The sequence below is a fragment of the Lacerta agilis genome, chromosome 4 (genome assembly GCF_009819535.1).
Source record: "Lacerta agilis isolate rLacAgi1 chromosome 4, rLacAgi1.pri, whole genome shotgun sequence".
NCBI lineage: Eukaryota > Metazoa > Chordata > Lepidosauria > Squamata > Lacertidae > Lacerta > Lacerta agilis.
The window spans coordinates 72,897,996-72,923,432 of NC_046315.1; the positions used below are offsets into that span (position 1 = coordinate 72,897,996).

The following is a 25,437-nucleotide window of genomic DNA, read 5'->3' on the forward strand; positions in this document are numbered from 1 at the left end:
GTCCTGAGAGAGTAGCTCCATTTGGTTCCTCCCCTTGCTGAACTCTCCATTCCATCATTATAAGAACTTTAGAAATTTAAAAACTGGGGCCAGGGTTTGTTTGTTTTCCTCTTTCCTCCTTGCAAATTTCCTTTCGCGTGGTGAATTTTTGACTGTAAACCTGCAGGCCCTCTTATGTAACCTGCTCTGGGAACCTCTTTGGCCAAAGAGGAGGGTGAAACAGCTTTAAACATATAAATAACCTTTAACTGCAATGGTTAAATTCTTCCCCGCAAAGCCCTCAGGTCTGAAAATATACAACTTTTGTAACTCTTGCCTTCATTAGTTCCTAATTATGGCAACAAAACTGACTACAGTTTGGGATTAGTGAGGAGAGCTTAAACATGATCCCAGTTTTGGACAACACATTAAGCCAAGCTCAGCCCAGTGTAGAAGTACAATAGACCGGGGGGGGGGGGGTACAAAGCAGTTACAAGCCTGCCTGCTTATGTAGTACCAGTAAGCTACACTTTGGCTTACCATGTGCGACGTACCTCCACTTCAGACTCTCCCCTTGTTACTAAGTGAATTTTTAATCAGGTGTTCTGGGTCAAATTACCATGCACCCCACCTGTCCCTCTGAGGTCCATCTGTTATTGCCCTTCCCTTTGATTAATAATCTGGGAATTTCTTAGTAACGGGAGTTTTCCTGTCCAGCGGCCGTGGCTGGTTATATCCTTTGCTCTGGGCTTCAGGGGTTAACCTCTCCTTTGCCTACAGTTCGGGGTCTCTCTTTATTAGATCCCCTCACTATATCAGTTGGCTAAGCCCCCTTAGCAACTCTGTGGCAATACCAGGGTTTCCGCCCGCTAGCCCCTCCTGAGGGAACTCCAAGACACAAACTATCGCCTTTCAGGTTACTTTTGTCCTTTCCCTGAGTTCCCCTCCTCAAGAGCCTATATAACTCGCTGGACCAAAAGAACGACGATATTTTCTTAGCTCAACAACAAGAGATCTTTATTTCTTACAGAACATAACGGTTTCAGTAATGGTTCATAAGCTTAGTTTCTTAACAGTGTAAATTCTTCCTTTCAGCAACATATACACATCTTCAACAATCCTAACCTAACCTAACCTAAACCTAACCTGGCCCCACACCCTCCTTCCAGTCACCACTCTCCTCCCACTAACGGCTGCTCCCTCCTTTTAAAGAGCGGAATGTCCCGCCTCCCAAAGGGTATCTGCCACTCAAACTGGGGAGCCCATTAACTCCTAAAACACCGAGGGTCTCTGAGCAGCCCCTAACTTAGATCTGATTCATTACACCATGACATGCAAGCCAGGCTAGTGAGGGGAAAGAAAGAAAAAAGATTTTGAGGACCTTAGAAATCCAGAGTGTGTGTGAAATACCAACAGACAACTTTGAATTATTCTGCAAATCAGCCAAATTCTGCAAATTCTCTCTTCTTCTGCCAAGGGCTTGATAAACTCACTGGCCTTTGCAGCAACATGAGGCAAATGGCATAAGCACTGCATGCCAACTATCTGTCATGGTCTTGGTCCACCCACTGCCCAGAACGGAACTGGAGCACATACCTGCCAACAGACCAAGTCCCCATTTAGCCCAATGCCCCAGGAACCAGGCGTTTCAGTTTTTATATTACTGTTATTTCCAGGAACTCTATCATGTACTCTCCCAGGGGGTTCAGGTTTGTAATTTCAGAACCTTTGAAGCTGACTGTCCTGCCTGGGATTTGAAATTGTTTCCTCGAAATGTTCCCTCTTTCCACATACAAGGGTCGCTCTGGTTAACACTTGCTTCTGTTACTCAGAAAAGCCCCTTGGCCTCCTTCACGGTAACATCCCTCTGTTACATAATGTAATGCCTTGGTGAACCCAAGCTGGGCCTGATTTAAACCTTTCAGTTAGGCATGGTAACCCTTACACCTCAGGCTCCCTCCCAATATCAGTGCCGAGCTGGCCTCCCTGACAAAATCTCTTTGGGCTGCAGAAGAGCTAAAGCATGGCTGGAGGTTGGAGTGGAAAACAAGCATTCAGCCCATAGCCTAACTTTCCCATAAACTGGTTTGAGAGGAGCTCAGGAGACGAAGCCAGAAGGTGGCATTCCAGGTATGTCGCTGATAATTTGTAAATTCTTGGTGTGTGAGGGAAAGCTAAAAGGAAGAGCTGTTTGACAGTGGAACGGACTCCCTCGGGAAGTTGTGGAGTCTCCTTCATTGGAGGTTTTTATGCAGAGCTTAGCTGGCCTCCTGTCATGGATGCTTTCGTTGAGATTCCTGGACTAGATGACCCTTGGGGTCCCTTCAAGTTCTCCAATTCTACAAGCACACTCCCTGATTCTTGATACACGTGAGATGCGCTATTTATCATACCACCTACAGTAAGTCCCATTTAGTTTCATAGGGCTTGCTCGTGTGTGTGTGTGTGTAGGATTCCAGACTGAGCTACAATCTGGAAAACATCCTTAAGGTGCCTTAGGCAAGCTTCTTTCTCCTAGCCTTCATATACACACACACACCATATCTGTCATATGAAGGTAATAATACTATTTGAAGTTATGGGGGGGGTAGTCTAAATGCCTCCTCAGGTGCCCCTCATAGCCTTGTAATTCTTGGTTGTCAAACTGAGGTTTCACTTAACAGAATAGGCGGCATTGCTGGCTGTTGTGGAGAGGTCAATGATTGTTTTTAGAGAGGAATTTCAAAGAGAAGCCCCAGAGTGCAGTGGCATAGCATGTCTTCATAGCACCCTGGATGGTTGCCCCAGAGGGCATGGAGGGCAACATGAGGAGGGTGCAGCAGGCCGGGCATGCCTCCTTCCAGTCAGTCCAATTGGAGGAGCACAATATTGTTGCTTCTTCCTCATTCCCTGCCACCCCCATGCTGCTTTGTGAGGCTGGGATGTGGGATCGAACTCACAAAGCATTGAGGAGCTAATAGAGACCAGGTGAGGAGCAAAGTGCTCCCTCGAAAAAACTGCACCTGATGCAATGGCCCCCCCTCAGTCTGCCCATGCTATGCCTCTGCCAGAGTGAAACTGCTACATCACAAGTATTGAAGACATTCGTTCCAGCTCATTTGGGTCTGAATAAAGACAATGATTTGCAGGCGTAAATTCACTCAGCACTACCAAGTCGGTTCCTTTCATGGCCTATCATCACTATCCTAAAGGGTCCCTGTCCTTATCCGGCCTACAGTGTAACTCGAATTTGAATGGTTCCTATCTGTGTTTCTGGTATTCCATTTCCCTCTGATCCCACTGCATACAACTCCCTTTCCAATGCCCACGCCACACCTCTTTCCACATCCAAGGGTCACTCTGGGTCACATCTGCTCCTGTTGCTCTGAAAAGCCCCTTGGCCTCCTTGATGCTGACATCCCTCTGTTATGTAATGCATGCTGTCCTTGGCTCACCCAAGCTGGGCCCAATTTAGCCCTTTCAGTTAGGCATGGTGACTCTTCTTACACCCCAAGCTCCCTCCCAGTATCAGTGCCAAGCTGGCCTCCCTTTTCAGTTAGCTGCAAATTTACATGACAGCTGTCAGAACTGACAATGTTTTTTGGGAAATTTGGAATAGAATGAACTTGTCTTTGTTAGGATGAATATCAGTTATTAAGATGAATGTACTGCCAAAAATGTTGTTTTTATTCCAAGCAATCCTGGTAACAAGCAATATGGGATGCTACAAAGATTGGCAAAAGGATATTTCAAAATTTGTATGGCGGGGCAAGAAACTGTGAATAAAGTATAAATTATTAACAGATATTAAAGATAGAGGAGGCTTCTCCCTGCCAGATCTGGAATTATATTACGAAGCCTCCTGTATTTGCTGGATCCAGGAATACAGATTTATTAGATTTGGGAGGCCATGACAATAGATTTGGCTGGCATGCATACTTTTTGTATGAGAAGGCAAGAGTACCGGTACATCAAAGCTTTTGAAATCATATTATAAGGAAAGCTATTATTAAAGTTTGGGAGAAGTATAAAGGACTATTAGAGGCAATATCAGGGCGGAAATTAAATATGGACACTAAATGGGCTACATATAGAGAGTTGTTAATTGAATCAGAAAACCAATTAAAATTGAAAGAATTTAACAAAGTTAGAGAGAATGTAACAAATTAAATGAAATATTTAAGAATGATAAAAGCATAGGTTTCCGTACGAAATTTCAACTTTTCAGAGAGAAATAATAGAAAATGATACTAAACTAATAATATCAAATATATATAATCTGTTGCTGGAATGGGAAATGAAAGATGAAGATGTTAAATCAGTTATCATTATATGGGCACAAGATGTGGGACACAATATTCAAATGGAGGAATGGGAAAAACTATGGTAGAATGAGTTAAAATTTACAGCATGTGTGGCGATTAAAGAAAATTATATGAAAATGATGTATAGATGGTACTGAACTCCAGTCAAATTAGGAGTTGGATGACCCCACTGCATCCAACTCCACTTCCATTGCCCACCCGACACAAATGTAATTTAGAATCGCGCCATGTATGGGATGAAAGAGACTCTGCACGTCTTGTGTCAGAATAACAAATATGTGGTCCTTTGAGGTGCCTCAGGACTCTCTCATCGGGTTTTTTTTTTTTTTGTTCTTGTTTCTCCTCAGAGCAACTGACTCAGCAAAGCCATTATTAGCTCCTGATCAAGGATGCAATCCTAAACCCAATTAACTTGGTGGGTGGGTGGGTGGGTGGGTGGGGATGGCTACATGCTATTTAATCTAATGCAGCTGGTTTCTGAATAGGACAGTAGATCACAAAATTGGCAACTTGGGACGTGCACCTCGTATGATTCCAGCTGCTGCCTGGGAGCAAGCCACCTAAAGGTTAGTCTTTTCGCTGCTACTCTGGCTTGGCCAAGGATGCTGCAGCCTCCTGCTACATTTAGATCCCATCATCTTTCCTTAAAGGAGTTCAAGGTGACATCCCTGGTTCTCCCTCACTGTTCATATTCTTTCTCTTGGAATCTCCTTGTTTCCTTTCTCATGTTCCGATCTGGGAACTCTTAACTTTTTTTCTTCAGGCTCTACCTATCCTCATTCAGCTTTACTATTTGCATATTTTCCTGAATTTCTCTATATCGTTATCACAAATAATTCATTTTTAGAAGTGAGTTCTTTAGTGAGCTTTTTGGTAATTTTTGCCATTTACATTTGTCAACTTGGGCACAAAAATGGCTCCTACTATGTGGCTTGCATGTGACGCTTCTTTGTTAATGTGTTTTTGTATTTTAAGAATTTCCAAATAGTCTCATTTCAGCAAGAGAGTTTTTCCCCAAACCACCTGGTCTCTCTTCTGATTAACTTTCTCCAATAACTTGTTAGTTTTGCATTTCCAGACACCAGTTGATTTTACCTCACTTGTCAGGTTCTGATATCACATTTTCCTCACATAGGCAAAGCCAATAATTTCCAGGTACTTCCTTCCTCCTGCACTTGTGAGAAATAAATCCTTTTCCACCTAGGCCTTTGCTTAGCAGATGGGGACTTCCCCATAAACATCTCTGGCTTCAGTCATTTACAAAGTCCATTAAGTTTGATTTTTACCTGGATGTTTATCATTTCAGTGTCATTTTCAGTGAATTCTGAATAAAAGGACCTCAACTTGCTCATCAGAGGAAAACTGTGAGATATCTGACAGAGGTGTAAAGAACAATGAGTGCTACAGAAGAAGCTGAAGCTTTGAAATTGTTATTTCGGAATCAGTATTCATTTCTAATTTCAAAGGTAGAAGGATTGTCCGCAAAATTGAATACTTGCAAGACTTTGAAACTTTCCCCTTGTAAATGGATGTGTAGAATCAAAAATGCCTTTAAATGGCAAGGCAAATCTTACAGTTACAGGGGTCAACCCAGCACAAAGGCAGAAACTTCAAATATTGTTAATGTCACTTGAATGTTTTAATAAGAAAATGAGAAGAACTGTGAGTCTATGTTTGGGACCCATAGCACAGGTGGGATACAGCAATAATTTAAAATTAACTTGCTTAAGATACCCATGTCCCACTTTTCTTTATATAATTCAAGGGGACGCTCAACAGAAATATTTATTATATATATGATAACATTTTTGTATTTCAAAAGTATCTTGTTCCTTTTGCAAAGTCAGTAACTATAGACCATTTTGAACTCTTTCCTTGTGTACTCCCTCACCCCTTTTTGGATCCAGATTATGTTTACAGCCTCTGATCTTGGTGTATTTGATCTGCTGATGGAGTCCAAGGAACCGTTGACTTCAGTGACCATTGCCGAACGTCTGGGTACCAGTCCCTTTGGGATGGAGAGGCTGCTGGACGCCTGTGTTGGCTTAAAGTTCCTGCAAGTGGAGAGGAAGGACAACCAAAGTATTTATTCTTTATTTGGAAATTTATTTTTTTTATAAGAATTTATTGGCATTTTTCTATAACAACATATACCCACACCCACACCTACAATTAAACAAATGCAAAACACATAGAACAAATACAAACAGTGTCAAGTTTTCTTATTGCATCTTTCTAGAAAAAAAAATTTCTATTTCCATATCTTGACTATTGACTTCCCCTGCCTTTTCACCTTCGAGTTTATATCCTAAGTCTATTTTATAACCATTTCTCCTAACAAAAAAAAAAAAAGAAGAAGTTAAATTCAGTTGTATAATTACAATCAATTATATCTTCAACATTTTACTAAAAATACATCACTACATCTTGATCTCAATCCTCTTATTCCATAAACATAATCCACTTAGATTTACTTTACTTATACTCCACCTCACTGATCTTCACAGCTCATTCGATCAAATCTATCTCTTCTATCCTTAAGATTGCTGCTAATAACATGATAACTTGAAATATCTCCTTTTATGTTCAAATAAAAAATATAACAGAAAATTGTTGACAGTATTCACCCTCCGATTTCAGTTTACCATATCAGGCTACCTTACGTTTTACTTAATGCTTCACCCCACACCCCCTCTGTCCATTATTCTTCTCCTGGTGGTTTCAACACTAAACTTCCATGTAGCTTCCCTCTCCAAACGTCCACAGATCCAGGCACAGTCCAAACCTCTCCTTGCCACGAGTTCAGAGGTATCCATCTCATCATCTCTCAGCTTCTTCGGTTCTTTGTAACATTCCTTTTCTTCTTGTAAATACCTTAATTCTCTGTCCCTGGCCCCCGAGCTCACACCTCGGGGACTGGATATAAAAAATCTTGACGTCGCCTTGGGGCTGCCACCCCCAGAAAGCGAATTTCTTCTCCGAAGTAGCTCACTCATCAGCCCTCTCAGCTCCTTGGCAAGGGATTCTTCCAAAGTGTCAAAAGTTTTAAAAGCCTCCTCTGTGGGCAATTGGTTCCATTTCAGACCCCCACACAAGACTTTGACTTTTCTACAAAGCAATTCCACCTTCAAGGCAGTGAGTCTCTGTTCATCCGTTAGTCCAGAGTTCAATACCAGTTCAAGGACGAAACCCAGCATACTGGCAGAGGAGGAGGAAGTGGGTGTCATATTTCTACTCCCCTCTTTGTTCGTCGCCATTTTCCTGAGCTGGAGCGCAAATACCGCAACTTTAAATGGAGATATTTTCCTCTAATTAGCTTCCCAAAAGAAAAGTTTGCCAGTCTCATGTGTCAATTTTAAATACATTATAGCCAGTTCTGTAGCAGTAATCACTCAGATTGGTTAGATTCTTGAGCTCGAAGGGAGGGAGGCAGGCTGCCCTTCTCCTTCCCCCCGGATCGTCCCAAAAGCACGATTTCACTCAAATTCTTTACTCACGACCACCGGGTTCCTTTAGCTCCATTCTTCACAGGTAGAACTTAGACGCTCACCGCGGGCTCTGTCGCCGCATTTGCATCCCGGTTGGGGCATGTCCCCGAAGCCCGGCTCCGGTTGTCCCTTCACCCCCACTCCCCCTTTACAGGGGGAGCGAGGGAAGGGTTCGGAGCCTCCGCGGGCGCTGCCGGGGAGCCCAGGGTGCGGGACGCTCTTCCCGCACCCCAACCGGAGCCCCGCTTTGCGGTAGCGGGGCTCCTGACCCCCGGGATGGACAGGGCGCTTCGGACCCGAAGCAGCCCTCGACCACCCGGCGATTGCGTCGCCGCCGGAAGTCTTTATTTGGAAATTTAACCAACACTATAAAGTCCAAATACTATTTTAAAAATCAGTTTAAACCATCAAGCCAGCAACTGAACAGAGTAGCATCTAAATAACCCTAGGGAAACATCTGAGGTTTTTAGGAGACATTTGAGCATTCCAGAGGGCAGGTGCTATACTCGGAAAGGGCTTTTTCCCAATAAGCTTGCAGGTGACACTCTCCTAAAAGGTGATTTGTCCCATAGCAGCAGAGATGGTCTGTTGGATGTGCTGGTACCTAGTTGTTTACAAATGCCAGTGAGAAAGCTCATTAGCAAATAGACAGCTAGTGCAGGCCACTAAGCACCTGTAAGGGATGCGGGTGGCACTGTGGTCTAAACCCCTGAGCTTCTTGGGCTTGCTGATCGGAAGGTCAGCGGTTTGAATCCCTGTGATGGAGTGAGCTTCTGTTGCTCTGTCCCAGCTTCTGCCAACCTAGTAGTAGTGAAAGCATGCCAGTGCAAGTAGATAAATAGGTACCACTCTGGGAAGGTAAATGGTGTTTCCATGCACTCTGACTTCCGTCATGGTATTCTGTTGCACCAGAAGCGGTTTAGTCATGCTGGCCACATGACCTGGAAAGCTGTTTGTGGACAAACGCCGGCTTCCTCGGCCTGAAAGCATGATGAGCGCCGCAACCCCATAGTCGCCTCTGACTGGACTTAACCGTCCTGGGGTCCTTTACCTTTTTACCTTTATTCTAAGCACCAATGCAGCTCAGGACATTCAGAGTCTGTCCTCCTGACTTAGATGTTACAATGGAAAAAAGTTGCCTGATGTTCATATATTTCTAATACTTCACTCCAGATCTCAAAATGGCCATTCCTAGTGGCTGCTTATAGCAGGCATAGGCAAACTTGGCCCTCCAGATGTTTTGGGACTACAATTCCCATGATCCCTAGCTAACAGGACCAGTGGTCAGGGATGATGGGAATTGTAGCCCCAAAACATCTGGAAGGCCGAGTTTGCTTATGCCTGGCTTATAGCATTGGCGACCGTGTGGCAGCTTTGCACCCTGATGTTCCACTGCCAGCAGGTGGAGGCCCAGTCTTTCCATACTTTTCTCTGGAAGAGAAGCTGGAGAGTTGCAGTCTTGGTGTTGCACTTTGTTACAATGAGGGCAGCATGCTGTGGAATCATAGAAATGTGTCTTCTGCCTCATTATCCTTGTTTCAAGCATTTTGTCCCTGCAGAATTGGGGAGGGAAAGGGGCTCTGCACAGAGATGTGAAAAAGTTAATCTTTTCTCCCCTTCATTTTAAGCGCTTTATGGAAATACCAACCTTGCCAATCTCTACCTTGGGAAAAGAAGCCCAAGGACTCAGTATTATTCCTTGAAGTTCAATGTTGAATTTGTCTATACGAGAGCACAGCACCTGGCTGATTCTGTGAGGTGAGGAGAAGGATAGCACTGAAGTATGGAACTTAATGTCACAGTGCTGTCGGGTTGCCACCTGTCCTGTATAATACAGGATTGTCCCGTAAATGTAAAAGGGTAATGGATCCTTCCTCAGTAGGGCTGATTCTAGATGAGCAGTCACAAATACTAAGCTTCCTGCTGTAAGGTAAAAGCAGAATTGCAATTGGCTATTTTGTCAGACATCTTGTGGTTGTTCAGTTTGCCTCTCGCTGTGCTCAGTTCGTAAGTAGGAACTGGCATGACATAACTACTGTGGGCTGAGCCATTTGAAGCTTAGCACATATTCACGATATACCGTAGGTCTTACAGTGAATACTATCTAATGACACCCATTTATTCTTCAAAATGTTTATTTATTGCTAGAACACTTCTTAGGTTGTAGATATACAATTTTTATAATGAAAGAGAGAGAGAGTGTTACAACACCATTAGGTTTCGATGTTATTTTCAACAAAATGATTAAAAACAAGACCACTACCACAACAGCTGCTGCAATTAACCATGTTGCTAAAATGGCTGTGATTTTAAGGTTGGATTTTTGGTAGTATGGTATTACGCTTTATGTATTGTATTATGATATTTTAGCACTATAGCAAAATATATAAAAAGCAGCTTTGAATCATTTATCTTATAATACTGTACTGTTCCTCACTTTTGTTTACAAACTTTTTATTACTGATAATTAAAAGACTGATAAATGGTAAACCTCACAGACATTACAAATATTGTAAATAAACCTGTGTTGGTTAGACGCAGCTTTGACAACACATGTAATTGTATGAGTAGTGTACTATGGTTTAGTTGTTTTGTTGAAGAGTCTGAATTTTAATTCTGTAGTTATGATGCTCATTTTTTCTTAAACTAAAACCAATATTCTATTTCAGGGAAGGAGAGGCTCAGACGTATAGATTAAGTGACATTTCTACAAAAGATGTATTTGAGGCTATGTACAGGTACAGAAAAATTGTATTTTTGTGTGCTAACTTGTATTCACCTGATGTCTAAAAGTAGATTCCTTTCTATCAGATCTTACAGTACACAAACTACATAGGAGCCAACTCCTAGAGGGGGTAGGTCGTCCCCACAAATTGATAGGCATTCCCATTCAAATGGTGTATATGCACTGCATCATATGATCAGTTATGAGGGGCGGGGCTTACCTGGACCCACACTATATTTTATTCAAGTTGGCACCCTAACAGACTAGTTGTAAAGACTTTGCCTTGTTTGCCTCCAGTATTTTCCAGTGTTGAAGCAGAACTGCTTCCAGTCATAGCAAATAGCCTTTTTCTGAGTCGGGTGAGAGGAACAGCTACAGTAAATGATGTATTATTTATATTATTAGTACTACTACTAGTAGTAGTAGTAGTATTTAAATTTGTGAATGGATTATGCATACATCCCATCATGATCGGTCCAATGGGAAACAGAAGGATGAGGCAGAAGAAAGGAAAGGAAATCCACCCACAACTAAAAAGCAACAGCATTATGTGGAATATGGCTCCTGTCTAGAACCATCCTCTGTTCAAAGATATCCCCTCTGTTAACTGACAAGGCTATTTTGAATTACTAGATCAGAGAGCGGCTTGAGAGAATTCATGGAGTTTATGCATGAGATGTGGAGTCTCTGTGGTCGAGATGTGTTGAGTGCATTTGATCTCTCTCATTTCCCACTCGTTTGTGATTTGGGAGGTAAGTACCATAAATTTTCACATGTCTTCCTATACTGGCACTCCGAAATCATAAGGCTGCTGTTGTAGAACAGGAAACACCCCTCAATGATCCATGACCCAAGTTCTGAACTACCAGATCCTCAGAACTGCAAAAGTGGCACATACTTACCACGGAATGAAATGAATGGACAGCCACCTATCTGGTGTGCTATCTTAGAATTTTGCACATGAAGTTTTGGGGAAAGCTTTGATATGCACAACATGTTCATTTTTTCCCTTTGGTTCTCCCCTTAAGGATGTACTGGTGACCTAGCAAAGGAATATATTTCATTGTATCCAAATTCTACAGTGACCATTTTAGACCTACCTGAAGTAGTGGAAACAGGAAAGAAGCATTTTGTCTCCTCAGAGGAACACCGGATTACTTTTCATGAAGGTAAAATGTTGTTTTATTCTACAAAGGTTACATCATTTTCTTCCACCAACAGACAAGACAGCCATGCACTAAGCAGGAATCGAGAATCAGTGACCCTTCAGTTATGGCTGGACTACAATTTCCATCATCCCTAACCATGCTGGCTGCGGCTGATGGGAGCTTTCCCTCCTTACAGTAGAAGCACCAGGAGACAGAAGTGCACACCTTATAGCTACAAATTTGAGAAAGATAAAATGAAGTACTGTATACTTTCTGTAAGAATAATAATTATTTCACCGGATCTCTACTTTTATTTCAGGTGATGCTTTTAAAGATCCAATTCCAGAAGCTGACCTGTATATTGTGGCTAGGACCCTACACTGCTTTAGTGAGGAGAAGTGTGTGCAACTGCTAACCAGACTGCACAAAGCCTGCAAGCCTGGTAGGTGAATGGTGTCAAAGGTGTTTCCTGTGGAAATTAATTCTCATACTAATCTGCTTGGATTTCTCCAAGGCCCCTTCCCCTTACATACGTCCATATGCCACTCAGGCTCAGCTGCATTCCTTTATTTCTTGAGCTTCTGATCCCAGGATACTTGGGCAAAGTAACATACTGCTTTTTAATAAGTAATGGTGCGTCTTCCATGTCCTGTTCTGAAACAGGTGGTGGAGTTCTAGTGGTGGAAATAGTTCTCAATGAAGACAGAACGGGGCCATTCGAAGCTCATATATACGCTGTGGTCATGCTGCTTCTTACTCAAGGAAAAGAACGGACCCCGTCAGAGTACAATGCGCTTCTCAGTGCCGCCGGCTTCAAGGATATTCAGCAAAAGAAAGCAATCCTCTTTGACGCCATTTTAGGAAGAAAATAACGTTGACCAAGAACATTCCATGAGTGCCGTGACTGAACGGATATATTTCAGCCTGATTCTTTGCAGCCATAACCGAACATACTTACTACCCTTGATCTTAGCCGAAAGGCCGAGAAGTGATGGAACTGAATGTGTTTAACCACTATACATTGTTCGGCAAATCCTCACCATGTGGAAATATTTCCCACCCTTTATCATTATGGTTGAATTCTAAGAGAAGCTAGGACAATAATAAAAATGTCTACATCTAAACATCTAAACCACTGTTGTATTAGTAGTTGTTGTCATCTTCTTTCATAGCAGCGTTTGTCTAGCTGTTTTTAAACTACAGCTCCCATCATCCCCAGCTACCAATACAACACGTATTGTAAGAATAGTATGTTCATTATGGTGTGGAGGGATGGACCTGAAGATTACTTTGGTAGTTACGCAGCTCAAGCGTCATCTAATTAAAGCAAAAATTCTGTTTCAGTGAAGGGGGGAAAGCACCGGATTGGTAAAATATATGCTACTTCACATCAAGATAGCTATGATGCTATGTGCAGGTAAAAATAATAATATAATTTTGTGGCTCTTGTATTTGAGAGGATGGGCAAAACTTGAATGTTTTTTGTCCGGTTAAACATTCCTTGTGAACTCTAGGGAACAAGGTCCTAATAAAATTATTATCTTACCATACCTGTCAATGAAGGATTGGGTTGCCTTTTGGGGTATACAAAAAAGGGGCGAATTGTTAGTTAAGAATCGGTTATCTTATCACCGTTGTACTCTTAGGACTGAAACAGTTGGAGAGGGGGGATTTGAGTTTTTGCAATCCTTCTGGCACCAGAGAGTCTAGCTTGTCTTTGCACAGCAGCCTCTCTTTAAAAGGTTCCAAGGCCAGGTATGAGATAAGGTGAGGCCAGAAAGAAATATTTACTTTTAAAACAACTTTATTGTTAGAACCCTTAAGGGAAACTTCTGGAGCAATCAATAAGTCTGTTAGAAATGCCTGAGTTGTGTGACTTTAGGACAAGTCCTCAAGTTACCGACTGTAAAGGAATATCCTAAATCATAAAGCCTGTCATTGCAGCCTCAATACATGGGATCAACCTGATTACCAGTGGAACTGCAGAGAAACACCATATTCTCTCTATAGGTCTTTTTCACCCTTCATGACGGGAGCATTTAAATAACTGACTGGCACTCCCTTAAGTCCTGCACTAGAATATGCTATATCATTCATTGTAATTCTGTTATGGGTGGCTTCCTGTTTGTTTGTTTTTGTGTTTTTTATTAGAGATTTCTTAAGTATACAAAACAGTGTGATGTGTCTTTCCTCAAGTTATGATTTCTACAATTCAGTTGCATTTGTTATGAGACATTAATGAGACATACAATGTTAGGTTAGGAAGAAAAGAGGAGGAAAGAGGGGGAGTGGTGCGTGGGGTTAAGTTTCTATTCTTCTGTTTAATGCATGTGTGGGGTTTTGTGTCAGCATTACTTATATGGGTTTTCTTACTATTCACTTGCTGTGTTTTCTTGGGGATGAGAGCGTGATTGGTTGTCCTTGGGTGGCTGTAGTGAGATTTATTTGTGAGTGTGAGCGGGGTTTGTGTGTGTGTGTGTGTGTGTGTGTGTGTGTAATCAGGTTAGCCAGATTGTTTTGTATGCTGTTGGCAGAGTTTTGTCATTATCTTGTTGGGCTGTGTACTGTATGTGATAAAGGGGAGCCATACTGAAGTGAAGGCGTCTTCTTCTATTTGTCCCCATGTCAGTTTCACTTTATTGCCTAATTTTTCTAATAGGGCTGTTTCCCATACTACTTGATACCAGTGATCCATAGTTACTCCTGACAGGTCTCTCAAACGCCTGGCTATGATGATTCTGGCTGCTGAGAGTAGGGTGGCTTCCTGCTTTTTATCGGACTTAATACTAAAAATTGTTGCTCTGTTTCTCTCTAACTGCTTTCAGGAAGGGTTCTATGCATTGTTGCTAGGTGTACACATTAGCCTCAGTGGAGTGGGCACTCACTACCCTTAAAGCACATTTGAAACATATTCTTTTCCCTCAAAGAATTTGGTGTGTGTGTGTGTGAAATCTCTCCCATGATGCACAGGTATTAAATGTTCTCCTTGTGGGAGATGTGGCTGTTTGTTCCTGCCATTTTTATCCTACCTTTCTTTTTATTCCTTCAAGCCCACCCCTCATCAATTCCATTCATTCCCCCTGATTTTTACCATCAGAGATCCACGTCCAACTTCCTGCTCAGCCATGAACTGGCTGGGTGGTGTCCAATCATTACCCTACCTTGCAAGATTGTTGTTAGGGGGAAATGGGGGAAACCTCCGCCCTCCACAGTGTGGTACAAGGTGGGGGTACATTAAAAATAAATTTCAAGCTGAATGCTGTGTTTTACTTACGTCGCCTAAGGCTGGCAGCACCAGATCAGGGATTGCCCCTTCTGCAATGGAGAAAACTTTTGCCCTCCAGATGTTGCCGAACTACAACTCCCATCAGCCCCGGCATGCATGAACACCGGCCGGGAACGGCGAGAGTTGCAGTTCAGCGGTCCTTTCCGCGCATTCCCCGCACGCCGAAACGCGCTGCTGTGAAAACAGGGTGCTAATATCGCGCCCATGGACTGCAAGAAGATCAAACCTATCCATTCTCAAAGAAATCAGCCCTGAGTGCTCACTAGAAGGACAGATCCTGAAGTTGAGGCTCCAGTACTTTGGCCACCTCATGAGAAGAGAAGACTCCCTAGAAAAGACCCTGATGTTGGGAAAGATGGAGGGCACAAGGAGAAGGGGACGACAGAGGATGAGATGGTTGGACAGTGTTCTCGAAGCTACTAACATGAGTTTGGCCAAACTGCGAGAGGCAGTGAAGGATAGGCGTGCCTGGCGTGCTCTGGTCCATGGGGTCACGAAGAGTCGGACACGACTGAACGACTGAACAACAGAACAAATATCGCGCCGAGTGTGCTGCGTCCGCTCCACTGGGTGGCACGGATGAGCCGCGATGAGATCCTCCTGCGCTGATTCGAGCTGCCACTAGGGGGCGCTGCGGAAGCGGCGCGAATGGGAACCGGAACCGCGCCGCGCGTCAAACCTCTTTTAATTGGAGAGGTGACGTGGAAGCCGCCGGGCGCGCGTCACGAAGGGCGTGGCTTTAAAGAACGATGACAAAAAAGATCAGAACGTTCAGAGAGCCGAACAGCCCCAATAAACAGATCACGTGTTAATCTTTTACCACCATCCCAGTCCTCCCATTAGAAGAGGTGCCAGGAGCCTTGTAGGTATGTTGTGCTTTGATGTGGCCGGCGCCGACTCTTGTCTCCTTGTTCTTTTCCAAAACTGCATTCAAAGGACAATAGTCGCAGGTTTTAACAATGACTTGTGCTCTGAAGACCCCCCCCCTCCCCCGTTTCAGCACATCTTGTGATCTCCTCCTGCCTGGGTTTTAAGACCCGAGAGTCGCGGCGGTGGATGTTAGCATCCGAAACAGCGACATGTTGCATATTTTCTTGCCCTTTTAACTTCGTTATTTTCTTTGCATGCCAAAAAATAATATAGCCTGGGCTGGTCTGGTTTTTTTTTGCCTGTTGGAACACATTTAATCGCAGCACTTTGTCCAAGCAAACTTACGTCAGCCATCCATAACTCCCGGTTTGGATGAATAGAGCTTTTTGTAGGAAACCAGCTAAACGGTAGGCTCGGTGCTCTTTAAAGAGACAGAAGATGTTATAATTAGTTTGAATTGCTACAGTTCCTTCACTGATGACTAAACACACTTCATAAAGAAAGCAACTAATTACAGAGATTTCGCTGAAGATGTTGAATGCATCAAAGGCCACCCTTCTTAAATCACGGGCTGGCGAAACAATGTTCAAATGTGTAAAACCCTCGCCACATAGTCTAAAATGTAAAGTGCTTTCTCCTTCAGGTTGCCTTGTGACTTGTCTATCTTTTTTAGTTGAGGGTGCAGCTGCAAAAATGTTTTCGCTAGAACATAATGCAGGGATAGAGGAAACCTATGGACTCCCAGATGTCATTGAGCTTCCAGTTTCCAACATTTCCAGTCAATTTAGCAATGGTTGAAGATTATCTCTCTGTAATAAAATAAAATAAAAACACATAACAACAACAACAACAACAAGTGAGGAAACAAGTGGGATGGGTCATTAAATTGTACATCATGTTGTCATAAGTATGGCCATCTCATTTGTTTTTCAATAATTTATGAGCATCCCAGTATGCTCGTCCACAATTTCCCATAGTCGAAGGAGGACTATGTAGATTTTTTGACATTGACATCTATTTCAAAGGTTTATAAAATAAGCATTCCATAAGCACAATCTACCAGATTTATTGGTCCCAGAAATCAAATAAATTAAAATGAGAGGTTTTCAAGTGTTTTGATATTATCATTCTAAAACCTCTCTCTCCCCCCCTCCTTTAAAATAACCTCTGCAAACCTTGGGGTTTCAACAAACCTACTAGTATTTTCCACCACAAGGATGGTGGTGTTTTGGTTACATGGGGATTCACGTATCAGTTCATTATTAGTACTGTATTTACTCAAATGTAATGTGCACCTTTTTTGGCCAAATTCCATCATGAAAATTAGTTTTGATGGCACATTTACATTCGCCAGCAAATACTTTTTTGGCTTCAAGATTTTGAAAACTGAGGTGCGCATGAGAGTCCATGACGCATAAGATTTGAGTAAATACGGAATTTAGGACAGATCCATTTTAGTTCCCAGTGGTCATCCAGCATCCTACAAAAGTTTCTGATCTATAAACAGACACCCCCCCCAAAAAAAAATTCTTTTAAACATGTTTGGTGTTGCTCTACTTTCTGCCATGGCCTATATCATGAATTTTTTGGTATATGGTAGCATATTTTTCTAATTTGCCTGCTCCCTCCTTCAGAGTGTTAAGGGTTTTTTTCCCCTTCCTTCCCCCCCCCCCCCAAGTGTGGGACTGCTTTATTTTTCCATGTCATTTTTAAATATGCAAGAGGAGCAAGTGTGCAAGGTTTGACAAAATTAACAAGGTTGCCCCCCTTCTAGCTGAGGGTCTTCTACCAATAAGTCTATTCCCCCCCCCTTACATGCTGCGTTATATAACTTGTCTTTAATTCATCCTAGGAGTTGAAATAGAACTCAGTTTTGTCTTTTTTGAAGAAAAGCCTTGTCAGTGGTGGCTCACCCACATTGCTCTCTGTACTCCAGAGAGCTGCGCATGGTCAGCCAGATGGCAGAAGACAATTCGGCTTAACCTCCATCGCCACACTACGCCTCGTGGATGGGATGTCAGAACACATCGATTACGGATCCTCACTGGGCAGCTGTCCCGGGGAAGGGCAGCAATCTCTTTATCAGCCACTTCCTGGAGTTCTTTGGGCAAAATTTTGTTTTTCCTAAGGGAATTCAGCCACAGCCTCTGATCTGCATATTAAAAAGACATCTTCCTTCTCTTAACATCACGTACCATCCTCCAGTCAACGTAATAACCCCTTACTTGTCAAACACATGGTATGCGGAAGATCTGACGAGACGCCGCCTGCAGCACCGCCACAACCGCTGCCATCTTGCACCGCGGCCCCACCTGCTAAGGGGTTTTTGCATAGGCAAAGCCAGTCCCCTGCTGAGCTAGGTGATTTTCAGCTAAGTGATTTAACCAGTTAAGAATTCATTTTTGACTAACTGGCTACTGAAAACCAGAGACTCCAGTCCATTCTCTATGTAGGTAGGTGTGGGGAACCTGCGCTGCCCTCCTGCTCATGTTGGACTACAACTCCCATCATTCCTGTCTATTGGCCATGCTTCCTGGAGCTGATAGGAGTTCAGCAGTGTCTGAAGGAAACACAGGTTCCTCACCCCGATGTAGGGAACAGCGATCTACTCTTTGCCACCTCCTCTTCGCCAGCTCATGGAATCTTCAGGCCTTTGATTTAGCTAATTGGGTGGTAAAAATAAACCCGCAGCTATACACAAATACTATTTATATATTGTCTTGTTGAAATTTTAAGCGGGTCTTTATGAATACCCACCGTACTCCTAGAATTGCTCTCTGGTGTCGATGTCAGAAGGCTTTCTGCCAGGCTGAAGCACTTTCAGTACTTTCCTGCTGCAAGTGTGCATTAAGTAAGATGAGCTTTGCTAGCATGTGATAGGGGGGGAACCAAAAACAGAAAAAGACAAATAGATGAAGCATCTAAAAGCTTCAAAGTGGCCAGAACTGCATTACATCAGGGTGGTTTCTCAGAAACTCCCATGCCTTAGTTTTAATTACTCGCTGAGATAGCACACAATTTTGGCCAAGGCAGGGTCACCTTTCTGGCCAATTTGCGACGAGAAATAACATCAAGGTCACAGATGACTCTGCAGCTGGTCATGATCTTTCAGATCTTTTATCCTTAAACATTGGAGTGAAAATTAAAGTGGGAAATGTCCAGCACGGAAACTTCTGCAGCCCTTGCTCTACCATAGTCACAGCTATGGTATTGCCAAAATAAAAAAATGGTGTGATGGGCATTCTCTCTCTATCAGTGGTGGCTCAAGACCCTTCACTGCTTCAAGAGGCCCTCCCCACCCATTTCCATGGAGAGTTCTAACCCAGGCATAGGCAAACTCAGCCCTCCAGATGTTTTGGGACCACAACTCCCATCATCCCCAGCTAACAGGACCAGTGGTCAGGGATGATGGGAATTGTAGCCTCCAAACATCTGGAGGGCCGAGTTTGCCTATGCCTGTTCTAACCAGACTGTTACTGCAACAGTGGCAACAGAACTGTGACCTCCTGAGGCCAGCAGGCTAGCCTAGAGGGAGCAGGCTAGGCCAGGCACATGGAGCTTCATCCTCCAAACAACTCACTGCCGCCATCTACACCATATACTTAAATTACATGACTTCCCTCCAAAGAATCCTAGGAACTATAGTCCCCCCCCCTCCGCTGAGAGCTACAATTCCCAACACCTTTAACACATCCTAGATTTATTGGGGAAAACTGTGTGCATTAATGTATGGTTTGGCCAATGTTGTAGTGACGGCTGCCGGTGTCCGGGATGGGGGTGTGCATCGCATGCACACCAGGCCTGGGTGTGGGGTGGGGGGTGCGCCGCCAGAAAAGGGCAGAGGAATGTGATCCTGGCAGCTGTTTTGGATGGGCAGTTCAGCTGCCTTTGTTTCTCCTTCCCCTCCCACTTTAGGATTGCAACCTAAAACTCATTTGTGCAAATCTGCATGCGAATAAAAATATTTATTTTTAAAGGAAAAGGGCATACTATATTTCTTTTAAATGGCACATGCATTTCATAGAATCATAGAGTTGGAAGGGACCCTGAGGATCATCTAGTCCAACCCTCTGCAGCTGTCCCATACAGGGATCAAACCTGCAACCTTGACATTATCAGCACCACACTCCAACCAACTGAGCTATCCAGGATGTTGCAGCAGGAATGCACTGGGTGGATTCCTCAGAGGGGGTGTCTGCCACTAGCTGCTGATACATCAAATACCTACCCAAAATTTAAGTACCTTATAAAAATGTGTTCCCTGACTAACTGTTCCCTGACCAACTCACTAACTCACAAGCTTACACAATCCTTGAATTGGTTAACAGTGCAATCCTATGCCTGTCTCCTCAGAAACAAACCTTCCTGAGTTCAATGGGACTTACTTCCAGGTAGATAAAGGATTGTAGCCTAAAAATAGCAAATCTAATATTAAGATGTGTAAATATATGGAGCCTGAAGAATGTTCCTTGCTACATTATTGAATCTGAACTAAAGGGGGGGGGGACTGATTGTATGTCAAATCACCCTGCTGGGGGGAAAAAACATTTTAAAACCAAGCACCAGCTAAGGGTTTCCTCATTCCAAAAACACCCTGCCTGTGTTTTGCAAGCTGTGTTCCAAAGAAACCAAGGGGTTCCTCAATTAAAAGATCAATAATGGCAGACAAGCCATTAATAATGCAGGAAATTGATTTATTAGTGTCTTTCTTTTGGCTGGAATAATTCTCCAGGCCTGCACTGCGTGTGACCAGCAAGCCAAACACAAGCCCTTATTTTGGAATTACTGTATTCATACAAAGGCGACTCACATATTGCAGCAGGAGTGGGGCTGCTGTGCTGGTCCTGCATCCCTAGGCTGGCTCTGCCCCAAATGTCTATGCGTTGACTGTGAGGTACCCAGTTGTGGGGGCATCCCAACTGCATGGATCCCCTCTGTATGCACAGCTGCTCATGCCTAGGGGTTCCTTTACAGGCATGCCCTCTCAATGGATGGGCACCTGTGGGTATAGCTGCTTCAACAGTGTGTGCTCTGCACAGAAGCATTGTGCAACCAGGCTTGGTATCAACCAGCAGCACAATGTAGCCTGCCAAGTTCTGGGGAAAGCTCTGTCTATGAAAACCCAGGTAGGTGTAAAAATCGGGAGCTTCTTGAGGCAGCATAAGTGGTTGGTAGAGTGCATTTAGCTCACAAGCTGTATGTTCCTATTGTAACTCCTAACACAATGTGAAAGTTACATAGGCTGTGTGCTGATGACTGGAGCTGATAGGACTTGGAGTTCAAATTCCCTAGAGGGTACCAGGTTGGTAGGCTGGCCTAGGAGACGGATGTGGTCTGTTCCTTCATGTTCAGGCGTGTCCAACAGGTAGATTGCGATCTACTGGTAAATCATGGGGGTGTACCAGGTAGATCGCCACCCCCCAGGTTGATCTCCCTTCCCAAAAAAGCTCAACAACTTTGGCTTCCCAAAAAAACAACGCAGCTCAACAACTCTGGTCCATCCTCCAGTGACAATGGGTAAATCACTGCCAGTTTGTTTTTTTTTAATACCGTGAGTAGATCACAGTCTCTTGGAAGTTGGACGTCCCTGTAGGTTGATATGAAGTTGATTATAGATCAGAAAGGCCCATAATTTACATGGATCACATTTACAGGCCCGGATTCAACCTTCTCTGGCCACCAGCACAAGGGGCGCAAGAACAATGTTGTGCTAGCAGAAGCTTGTTGTGCAACCAGTTGTGCAACAGGAAGAATAGGGGCTACAGCAATCTGTTGCACAACCAGCCATGTGACTGGCTTCCTGCCCTTGCTTTGTGGAAGCCATTCCACTCGTGCAATTATGGCACTGCTAAGGGACTTTAGTTTGGCGTGACGTAAATTCCTCCCACGGTTTCTTTCGTCCATGCACTATAAATGTTCATTTCATTCTCTCCTTGGTTGTGTGCATTTGGGTGGCTACTTTTAAAATTATTTTTATTAAGTATATGTATGTATGTATGTGTACACACACACACACACACACACACAGTGAAATGAGCAGTTGATCGTTGATTGACTGTGCTGCAAAAGTAAGTATCAGAGAAGAAGACAAGAAGAAGAAGAGTTTGGATTTGATATCCTGCTTTATCACTACTGGAAGGAGTCTCAAAGCGGCTAACATTCTCCTTTCCCTTCCTCCCCCACAACAAACACTCTGTGAGGTGAGTGGGGCTGAGAGACTTCAAAGAAGTGTGACTAGCCCAAGGTCACCCAGCAGCTGCATGTGGAGCAGCGGAGACACGAATCCGGTTCACCAGATTATGAGTCTACCGCTCTTAACCACTACACCACACAGAGCTGTGTAGTCGTGACTCTAAGTCAAATTAGAAAACAACAACACAAAAAACATTATTTGGGGAGTGGGAACAGAAAACAGTGAGTCAGTTTGAATTGTAGGATGTTGGGTAAAGGTGTCCCCTTGGCCTCACCCCACCTCCTTCCTGTGTCTGATCAGATCGTCTGCAAACAATCTTTGGATGAAATGTTTGTGCAATGAGGCCATCAGTTTGACTCATCACTGGGTCAAGGACTGCTAAGAACATGGGAAAAGTCTACCTAGAATAATGTTTAGAGAAAGAAACAAGCCCGACAACGGCTATACAGCTTTGTCAACAGATGCTGACCCTTCTACAAATCCTTTATTGAAATAAATCAATACACAATGCTCTGTGTTTCTATCCCACAAGCGCATAACACAGCAGGTATCTCATTCCCTCCAAATCTGGCAGCACAAAACGGTTACTTTAAAGTAACAGTATATGTTTGTAATGCAAAGGAGTCAACAACTGAGGGACTAGGGAAATAAATTAACTCATTTCCATGAGATTTGGTAAAAAATTCTATATACACTTCGAAGTTAATATAATTTTGAGGTATTGCCCACTCCAAATACATGATCACATTGAGAAGACAAAGGACTGAATCCAGTTAAGACATAGTCAGAGTAGATCTATTCAAATCAATGGCTTAGTTGGATCCAACCACATTTTATAGTTTGGGGCATCTTACAACATATTAGCTTTATTTTTATTTCTCCCCCCCCCTTTCCTTTCTAATATATCTGTGAATATGTAAGAGAGAACCAACCAGCCAGTAAGCAAACAATAGACATCCATGTACAGGGGAAAAAATACAGGTTTTCATAAGCGGGGGGGGGGGGGAGTCACTGCCACAAATGAGCTTTACAGTCTTAATTGCTCTTTTATGGAAATCATTGAGTTCCCCCTCTCCAGTGCTATAGGCCACACCCTTCTTCAGAATAGAAAAGTAGAGAGTGTTGTGCCAATTTCATCGCTTGGTGAAATCTCCAGTTCTTTCCCCTTGCTACCTTACCCAATAGGGAAAGTATAAATTGCCACGTTATGGTGGCTGGGAAGGGACAGAAAATGTGATAAAGGACAAAGGTGTACTTCGGATCCCCACCCTGCCTCCAGGAGTGGCTGGAAGGGAACCAAGACTGCAATCCTAAACAAATGAAGTCCCATTTGGGTGTATAGCAGGACAAAGGTTTTTTTTTTTTCCTTTTTCTTTATTCCCCAATTAAATGTGAGAAAACCTAGACACCATGACCTATGCAATGCTGAGTGATGTGTAGCCTTAGTCAAGCTGGACTTAGCAAGCTCATTGTGGCAATGCGTCATAATGAATAAAACTGCTACTACATCATATTTTTGACTTGCCAGGTTTTGTCAACAGTACCCAGAAACTGAAGAAGCAGGAAACTGCAGTACCAGCAGCCAAATTGTTTCACTGATGAACTCAGATCCGTTGGCATCCTTTAGCACAGGATAAACCAATTTGTTTTCATGTCATGATAAGCCACATTTTGTCTTCAACCGTTGTTTGTTTGAGAGCATGCTGCACAGCTTCTTTCCCTCCCTCCTGGCATGGCGTCCATGTGGCTCAGACTATGGCTTGTCATGTTGTCTGAACCAGGACTGTGACTGGTTTGTTTCAAAAAGGTTTATTTCTGGCTTTACCGCTCATGGTTTATAATGACAAAGCAAGCTTTGTATGAGGCATACTATGTATGAGGGAACTATGGTTTATGGTATCAGGACACGGGTGGTGCTGTGGGTTAAACCACAGGGCCTAGGGCGTGCTGATCAGAAGGTCAGCGGTTCGAATCCCCACGATGGGGTGAGCTCCTGTTTCTCGGTCCCAGCTCCTGCCCACCTAGAAGTTCGAAAGCACATCAAAAGTGCAAGTAGATAAATAGGTACCGCTCCGGCGGAAAGGTAAACGGCATTTCCGTGCGCTGCTGGTTCGCCAGAAGCGGCTTTGTCATGCTGGCCACATGACCCGGAAGCTGTACGCCGGCTCCCTCAGCCAGTAACGCAAGATGAGCGCCGCAACCCCAGAGTCGGACACGACTGGACCTAATGGTCTGGGGTCCTTTTACCTTTACCTTTATGGTTTATGGTGACATGCAAATGAGGCCTCTGATAGCTATGTAAAAAAACAAAATAAAAGTTAGTTTTAAAATGTTCTTACCATTTATACATTTTTGAATGGAATTATTAAAGCCTAGGATATACAATGGATACATGTTACAATTGCATGACTGCAATACTATCTCTGGAAGCAAGGCTTTAAGCATATTGAAGTTAAGATAACATTGATCTTGACTTCTAAGGCTTTCTTTAGATAATTGTGGCTGAAATATCTATGGAAATTTGGCTCATCTTCTCTTCAGGAAGAACAACAACACATGATTGAGTGTTCATCTCAGGGTGGGTACAGATGACACTTTATACTATACTCAACCACCCAGGTGTGTGCAAAATTCTCCTTACTAGTTGGAAGGTGGTATGGATGCCTAAAGCACCCTGGGGCTGAAGGAACTCTACCATGAGGTACTTTAGCTATCTGTGTGGGATCTAGGCTTCCCCTAAAAGGCTGGTTTCAAAACAGTGGTGCCCACCTAATGGAGCATTGCTCCAGGCCTTTCCCCTAGAAATGACACTAGTATAACTAAGGTACTCAGGATTAATTTATCTGTTTATGTGGAATAGTAGTAAAGGAACTTGACTGTAATGGCCAGGTCACCTGATCAGCCCTTTAGGGGCTCCCTCAGAAAGGACTTCCATACACATGGCCACACTGCTTTGCAAACAATGGTTTAATTGTAGAATTCAGTTCGTATACATGGTGTTCCACTGTAATTAAATATACATGCCTCCTTGTTCTCTGTAGAGCTAGTGATCTCTTTTAATCACATTTGCTAGCTTAAATAAAATAAATATTGTCCCCCACCCCCGCAACTGGGATTTCCAAAGCTTCCAAGGCCACCATTGACAATGAAGTATATTGACATTTAAATGGATGCCTGCTTTGGTGTGCTTCTGAAAGTTCCATCCTCATTATTATCATCATCACTATTTTATTACAGTGGCATCTGTAATAAGCCGGGTCCTCATTACAAGAAGTGTTGTAATAGTATCATAAGATATTGTTCATAAGACAGGTCTTCGCCTCAAGAAGCTTGCAGTCTAAAGCAAGAGTGAAGAAACAGTGGTCCAGATGCAGACCCTCCATTTGTCCCTATTTTCCAGGCACAGTCCCAGATTTGCAGAAGCCGTCCCATTATCTGATTTGA

At 43.4% G+C, this 25,437-nt stretch overlaps 1 protein-coding gene across 2 annotated transcripts; it reads left to right on the forward strand.

The window, feature by feature from the left end:
* Positions 1-1,981: 1,981 nt before the first annotated feature.
* On the forward strand, positions 1,982-12,689 carry LOC117045979 (acetylserotonin O-methyltransferase-like). Of its 2 annotated transcripts, none has more exons than XM_033147609.1 (9): positions 1,982-2,109; positions 5,590-5,749; positions 6,191-6,365; positions 9,400-9,529; positions 10,441-10,509; positions 11,130-11,248; positions 11,525-11,665; positions 11,964-12,086; positions 12,308-12,689. In XM_033147609.1, exons 2-9 carry the CDS (start codon positions 5,678-5,680, stop codon positions 12,514-12,516), a joined length of 1,038 nt encoding a protein of 345 aa, XP_033003500.1. In that variant the 5' UTR covers positions 1,982-2,109; positions 5,590-5,677; the 3' UTR covers positions 12,517-12,689. The 2 variants fall into 2 exon arrangements, with proteins under 2 accessions (XP_033003500.1, XP_033003501.1); XM_033147610.1 differs by lacking the exon at positions 1,982-2,109 and adding an exon at positions 4,796-4,849.
* The last annotated feature ends 12,748 nt before the right edge of the window (positions 12,690-25,437 follow it).

Excerpts from the sequence above, each read along its gene's own strand:
- LOC117045979 (XM_033147609.1), top strand. The coding sequence starts at position 5,678 with ATGAGTGCTACAGAAGAAGCTGAAGCTTTGAAATTGTTATTTCGGAAT. Across the intron at positions 10,510-11,129 it reads GTATTTGAGGCTATGTACAG|ATCAGAGAGCGGCTTGAGAG; the intron begins GTACAGAAAAAT and ends TTGAATTACTAG. Across the intron at positions 11,666-11,963 it reads CCGGATTACTTTTCATGAAG|GTGATGCTTTTAAAGATCCA; the intron begins GTAAAATGTTGT and ends CTTTTATTTCAG.